Source organism: Crotalus tigris, unplaced genomic scaffold, assembly GCF_016545835.1.
Source record: "Crotalus tigris isolate CLP2741 ecotype Arizona unplaced genomic scaffold, ASM1654583v1 scf7180000017961.1242950, whole genome shotgun sequence".
NCBI classification, from domain to species: Eukaryota; Metazoa; Chordata; class Lepidosauria; order Squamata; family Viperidae; genus Crotalus; species Crotalus tigris.
Genome location: NW_024096745.1, coordinates 224,665 through 231,590, shown reverse-complemented (window position 1 = coordinate 231,590; position 6,926 = coordinate 224,665). Strand labels below are relative to the sequence as shown.

Sequence of the window (6,926 nt, the reverse complement as noted above, 5' to 3'; positions counted from 1 at the left end):
TTATAAAACTGCAATATGCTTTAAAGTCTAAATTCTGACATACCCAAAGTATATTGTAGAAACCTATTATGATCCAAGAGTAGAGTTTTATTTATGTTTGGGGACTGTGAAGGACATCCAGGACTTTAACTTTCATTGGCAAATGGATTTTGAGTGATGTCAAGAAACCTTCTTGACATCACTCAAGAATTTAATAATTGATGTCAAATGTTGCTTCTTTAAACAGAATAATTATCAGGATAACACCCAAAGAAAGCTTACATTTGGGTTGACTTTTATAAAGGTTCCTAATGATGACAATTGTGTCTTTAGAGAAAGGACTCACTTTGGGGATTTTTTTTTTTTTTAAAAAAAACCATTTAGTGTTTCCTAGTTGCTAAGGAATGTTATTTTAGTTGGTACAATAACTTCCTATTCATAGTGAGTGGAGAGCTGCCTTTCTCTTACACCAAGCAGGAGGTGAGTTTGAAACTTAGCTGTTCATTTAAACAAGTCTTCACCCTTGATCTCCATGCAAATGACCCAACTTTCACTAGACCCATTAGACATTTTGATTTTTAGGGTAATTTTATGATGAGCCCTTAGCATTAAGCAGCATCTGCTGCCTACTCACTTCCCTCTGCTGTTGCCACTGAAACTGCTAGTTATAACAAATCCTTCAGGACATCAATAGAGTCCCTGTGTTGAATAATCACAGACTATCAGGCATGAGACTTGCAGCAGCAGCAGCAGCAGCAGCAGTAACAGCAGCAGCTCCGTTGCCTGTGACATCATTCGTGAAGCTCAAACCCCACTCTACGCTGCCTTCATTAGTCAGTGTGTTGGTCTGCCTGCTTTTTCAGATCTACGACTGTCACACGCGGGACCTGGTTCTTTGCAGAGGGAGGACTTCAGAAATCGGAGAGCTGGTGAGAAAGAGAGAGGAATCGAGAGAGGAAGAGTGCTGAGCAGTTCCAGAGGACGAAACAGCCACGCTTTGTAATATGAAATTCATCTTGCCTCAGTATTTGCTCTTCCTTTTTCCTGTTCTGGTTCTCAGCACCAGGTGAGTGACCAGCTGTTTCTGACTTGGAACTGGGTATGAGAAGCAGTTCAGGTGAATTTTTAACCAGGCTTTTCATTCCATCTTTTCCCTGCTTGGAAGTTCAGACGGCATCTTCTGTTGTGCGGATAACTAGGGTAGCTTTTATTTCCCTTTCCCTCCCTTTCACAATGCTTCTCTCTGTTCTCTCCTACATACACTGAGAGAAAAAGAGAGAAACGGTGCTTAAGAGACTTTGATTCTGGGTCATTTGCTAGTTAGTCAAGTCCATTCATCTTCTTAGTCAACAAGAGGAAAACTCCAAGCTCTGCAATGACCCAGTGCATTTGTGATTAAGCAAAACAGTTTCTTATGTCAATAGTGCTCATCCAGCACTAATAATTTTTCATGTACTCCAATGCAAAAACAAAAAAACAAAAAAAACCTTACACCAGAAGAATAGGGAATGTACTTGGCTTTGTTATACATTGCATTTGATTTCAAAACAAAACCTTAAAGCATGGACCAGTTTTATTTTACTGGGTGTTTTGCAACAGAAAAATAACCTTGTTGGTACTATTGTATTTGTATTTTTGAAGAGCATAAAGGTGAGATGACATTGGGATGCTACCAAGATTATTTAAAAGTTCTATTAATACACGGAGAGTACGCAGAATGCATTATTTAGCAATGAAAAAGAAAATCTGGTAAAATGTAGGATTTGCAGTTGTGGATGTGCGTATGATCTTTATTCTGGAGTGCACACTATCAGATTATATACATACATCCACACATTCTGTCCTGCAAATGAAATTTGATATAGAGTCACCCAGTACATAGATAGAAAGTTAATATTCTGTGCAAGGTATGATCTGAACAAATCATTTCTTCAGCAGCCTTACTGTCAATGTGTACTTTTCAATTTTCTGAAGCCTACAAATGAGATACTGACAGTCTTTGGCTTTGTTGCTTATTAAGTAAACTTCTAAGTCTCTGGGAAATGCAATAAACTGTCTGCACAGAGCTATGTCTATCTTGGGAGAAATGCTTGTATGCTTTTCTGCCAAGTTATGTTTTCTAGCAATATTTCTTTACAATGGATTTGGAAAAGCTTTTTTTCTATTTTGAGTTCTAAGTGTTTAGTCACTAAAGCAAGATTACTTGCTAAATGTTGGGTTTTTAAAGATAATCCACCTATAGAAGGACACCTGACAAGTACAAGTGGAACCAGGAAGAAAGGATTCAGAAAGTCATATAAGTGACCACAAATTGCCCGATAATGAAACATAATAGAACTACTTACTCAACTAAATTTTGTAAAAAAAAACAACAACAAAAACTTATAATTGCATATTCTCTCCTGCTTAATCAGTAATGAACCACTGTTATGACTACATGCCTTGACAGACTGTACAGATCTATTTGGAACTTTGTACTGTGATTTGCTTATTATCTGAGGATCTGCTTTAATTTAGCAAGTGATTTTGGAAATATTCTCTTAGTATGAATCTCTGTATCAAACTGTATGAGTAATCTAGGGTAGTTTTAAATTTTAGGTGTCTCTCCAAATGATACCAGAGCTAAATTCCAGTGGAGGACAGAGATGGTCTAGTAAATCACCAGGAGATGAATGGGCTTTTGAGTGAAGTTCTTTTATCCTTGCCAATCCTTGCTCATTTATATACTGAATAGAAAATGAAAATAATTGTTTGCCTTTCCCCAGAAAATTTTTAGAAGAAAACTTGAAGAGACTTGGTGGAAGGAAATTTGGTCAAAGGGTCAGTTTTAATTTAAGATCTTTTCTAATAAACTTTGAAAAACTATCACCAAAAAAAAAGTTTCTTGTCTGTATAATACATAAATGCTGGAAATTGTAAACAGCCAACTCCCTTTTCTTCTAGAGGGGGGTTTTAAAAGATAGAATTGCAACAAAACTGGAAAAATAGACATAGATATCCCAATATAAGCTTTTTATGACATCTTTCAGAAATAAAGTTACTTTGCACGAATTCATCAGAAATAGTTCTTCTGATGTTGAAAACAGAATACTGTACAAAGATTCAGTTTTTAAAAATGACTTCTTTGAACTTTTTCCTTTAGCTTTTTGAGAAATGCCAATTAAGTTTGAAATGGAACATTTGGCATTAGAAACTAACCGAAAGTGGTGTTTTAAATGAATAGTTTACATTCCAATAATAATAAAAATGTAAAGGATTGGAGATAATACAATATTTTTTTTAATGTTTCCTCCATTATATGGGTCCAATAAATCACATATTAGGATTCAGTAACAATAATCTGCATATTTTGGGAGATTTCTCTCTATAGAAAGATAAAAGTTTGTTGTAAGGTGTGTTTGGAGGTATCCAGGGCTTTTTTTCTCATAGAACACCCAGAACGGAGTTCCACCACCTTTTTTGGATGGAACCTTGTGGAGTAGGCAAGGCAGGTTGTATGACATATGTGACTTCTGGCACTTTTTTTTTTTTTTTTAGAAAAAAAGCACTGGAGATATTTACTTAAGAAATATAAAGTGTTGTTTATTGGTGAACATAGAATTCATTGCAATAACCTCGCTTTAGGAAATGTGGACTGTGGGATTTGTAGTCTTTGATTAGATGTTTACCTGGATGAGATTATTCAAGTCAGTGGCCTTTCTCCTATCATTTATTCTAGAAGAATATCATTTAGCTTGTAGCATCTCAGATTATTTCTTTCTAACATATGGTTAATGTTCAGGCAATTGAGATACAGGGAAGTTTTCAAAGAACAGTTGCTGTACTAAAGAAGGGGCTCTGTTATCCTGCTGGGTGAAAATGCTTAGCTCAGGCATAGCTGCACTGTAAGTGTTAAAAAAGTTTTTACAAGTATTTTTGTCAACTTATATAAAAATTTGCAGGAAAAATCTCTGCAAGTAGCTCCTAAAGGAGGGGTTGGTTTGGTTAGTTGTTGAAGCCAAGAGGATGAGAGCTGTGTTTCCTGGTTACCTAGACATTGGCAGTGAGGGCAAAGATAAAGGGACTGGCTTTTCTTAGATGGCGCACTTTGGATATTATATGGTTGATCTAGGAGAGAAGATTTTAATTTTAAAAAACCCTCAAAACTTCTGCGGATTAAACTGTCTCCCTAACTCCATTTCTGGCTCCTTTTCTGACTGTTCATATCACACACTGATTTTACCCATGACCATGAGTTAAATGTGCCATGCCAACCATTCAATAACATAAATATCTAAGTAAATGTAAAAACAAAAACAAAAAACCCCTGCCATTAATATACAACAAATGAATTAATAAATCCAAGACGCAATAAAAGAAGAAAGCATTTATTAAGATCCAATCACCCGGCAAGCTATATCAGATAGACAGCTAATATGCTGCCATTAAAGATGCTTCAAAAGGCAACAGTGTACTAAGAATGAGCCGAGGTGGCACAGCAGTTAGAGTGCAGTACTGCAGGCCACTTTAGCTGGCTGTGTTCAGCAGGTCAGCGGTTCAAATCTCACCGGCTCAAGGTTGACTCAGCCTTCCATCCTTCCGAGGTAGGTAAAATGAGGACCCAGATTGTTGGGGGCAATGTAAATATATATATACATTGCTTACTGGTGTACACTGCTTAGAGAGTGCTTGCACTTAAAGCGGTATATAAGTCTCATAAATAAATAAATAAATAAATGGAAACATAATGGTTGAAATTTAAGACTGAATTAGTTCGTGTATGTCCTTCAGATTGTCTACTCCTAAATCTTCAGTGGTAATAACTTAGCATCTTGAACTGTATTTACTAGTATATTTCAATAGTATTAAGCTGAACTAACCTGTTTACTTTCAACCTGGTTTTAAGCATTGCTCCATGCAATTTATATTACAGTAGTTCAACTGATTTGCATTAAAGTAAAACAAACAAAAAGTCACAGCTAAATCTGATCATTCCAGGAAAAGCATTCAGCTGACTCATCAGCAAAACTTGTTTAATGCCTATATATTTTCATAGCAAAGTTGAGTATAGTAGTCGTCCCAGATTATAAACCTGATTTTTAATGGGATGAAACACTATCCTTAGTGAGTGAAATTCAACTACAGTATTGGCTGGACTCATATCAACGACATTTCTGTTTCATCCAAATTTGTTTTTAGTTTGTTTCACTTTATCTAGCTCACCATCCATGTAGAACCTCCTCAGCCTTCTCAGAATATGATAGAAGAAAAATACATAGCTGATAATCATAAAAATACCCTTAAAAGCACCTTTTCAATTTCCCAGTGATTCCTGGAGAGGTTGAAAAGCTTAGGCGATATAATGTACTCCAAGGGACAACTTAAATCAAAATAATTAACTACAGAAACTTCAGATAATAGTAGAAAGATATTTTTATGGAAAATAGCATGGAAGTGAGTGAGATAGGTAGAATCACTTTTACTTACGAAATGAAAAATGAACTAGCCATTATAGTACCTACCTAAGTTACCCAGAATTGGATCTGATTAGTACATGAATGAGAAACAATCAGAAAATCCCAAAGCCATGGCCTAATCTGGCAAGTTGAACAAAATATCTTTGAAAAAGACCTGATCACTTTTTGTTTCCAGCATAAGTCATCATCCTTATCCGTAAATCAAAACATGCCCTGCTTGATCAATTAAGGATATACATCAAGTGGGAAGCTCCTTATTAGAGATTGTTGTCAAGATATATTGCATAGGATATCAGGGAGAGGGTTATCATGAGTTCTCTTTGGATGGCCAAATAAATAGTAGAAATGTCTGTATTTGTCTTATGGAAGGGCAGCAGGATAATATGAGGGGGCTAGTGAATAGAGCATCGTGGCAGGGTCTTATGATAGACTATAATGATTCTATGTACCTCCCCTTGACTGCTAGTGAACACTTCTAATGATATTCTTCTCACTATGTTCCTGTAATAAATATAAAATCAAATATGATAGTGCTAAAGATTTTCTATTATTAATGAATCTTACATTAGCTAGCAGCATGAGTATCAAGTTTTATAGGATTGAAATGAGAATATATAGCCACACAAGCACAATTGAATATCACAGTAAGAGGAAACAGCAGTCCATAAATCTCTTAAGTCTTTAGTTTTTTAATTGCATCTGCCCCATTAGATTAGTTTATTGGGGTGGGTGTGGATAGTTTAGAAATCATGAGATGCAGTCACTGCTGCTCCATTGGAAAGTCACAATCTGTTCTGTGAGTTGAATTGATATGTACATTATATTTGAACACTTAAAAGTGGTGTTATGTACAATCAGAAGCACAGTATAATAAAAGGGACTTGACTCATATGTTTAATTGAATCAGAGGAGTAAATTACTATATTCAGGACTCTGCAGAATCTAGTATATTCAACTCAGTACATTCTTATTCAAAACTAATTTATTTACATTGACAAACAGTGCTCTAATAGTTTGCTAGTCTAATATATTAATATTTTGCAAAAGTTAATGCTGGTATTTTTATTTCAAAACCATATGTTTTTTAAATGTTATTGATCTTTTTTGTGATTACCATGGTATTGTCATTTTCTTTAATTATGTATTATGAAAACGGATACTCAGTATAATTCAAATTTTACTGTATATATTAGAATTTTTGTTTTAAATCTTAATAGATACTGAAAATGTCATTACTATTAAAGCACTATATGATGGATCAAAGTGTTCCCTTTACAAATCCAATACTACTTTCATTTCCAAAAGGGATAATATAATGGTATTTGGGAAAGACTTTGGAATATGGAACAAAAAGATGCTGCCTAGGGAATAGTCAGAATTGTATTTTTAGACATGCAAGAATCTCTTAATATAACTTTACAATAAAAGTAGAATTTATCTGGTTTATCTGGTTTATCTATGTTCCCTGTCTGGTCTACCTGATAAGGCTGA

General features: G+C 35.0%; 1 protein-coding gene across 1 annotated transcript in view; it reads left to right on the top strand.

The window, feature by feature from the left end:
• Window positions 1-704: 704 nt before the first annotated feature.
• Window positions 705-6,926, top strand: part of LOC120308905 (leucine zipper protein 2-like) — a gene marked incomplete at its 3' end in the record, with an annotated part of 220,782 nt that continues 214,560 nt past the window's right edge. Inside the window, exon 1 of the mRNA XM_039345576.1 lies at window positions 705-1,045. Coding sequence (XP_039201510.1) covers window positions 984-1,045 — 62 coding nt within the window. The remainder of the gene's footprint in view (window positions 1,046-6,926) is intronic.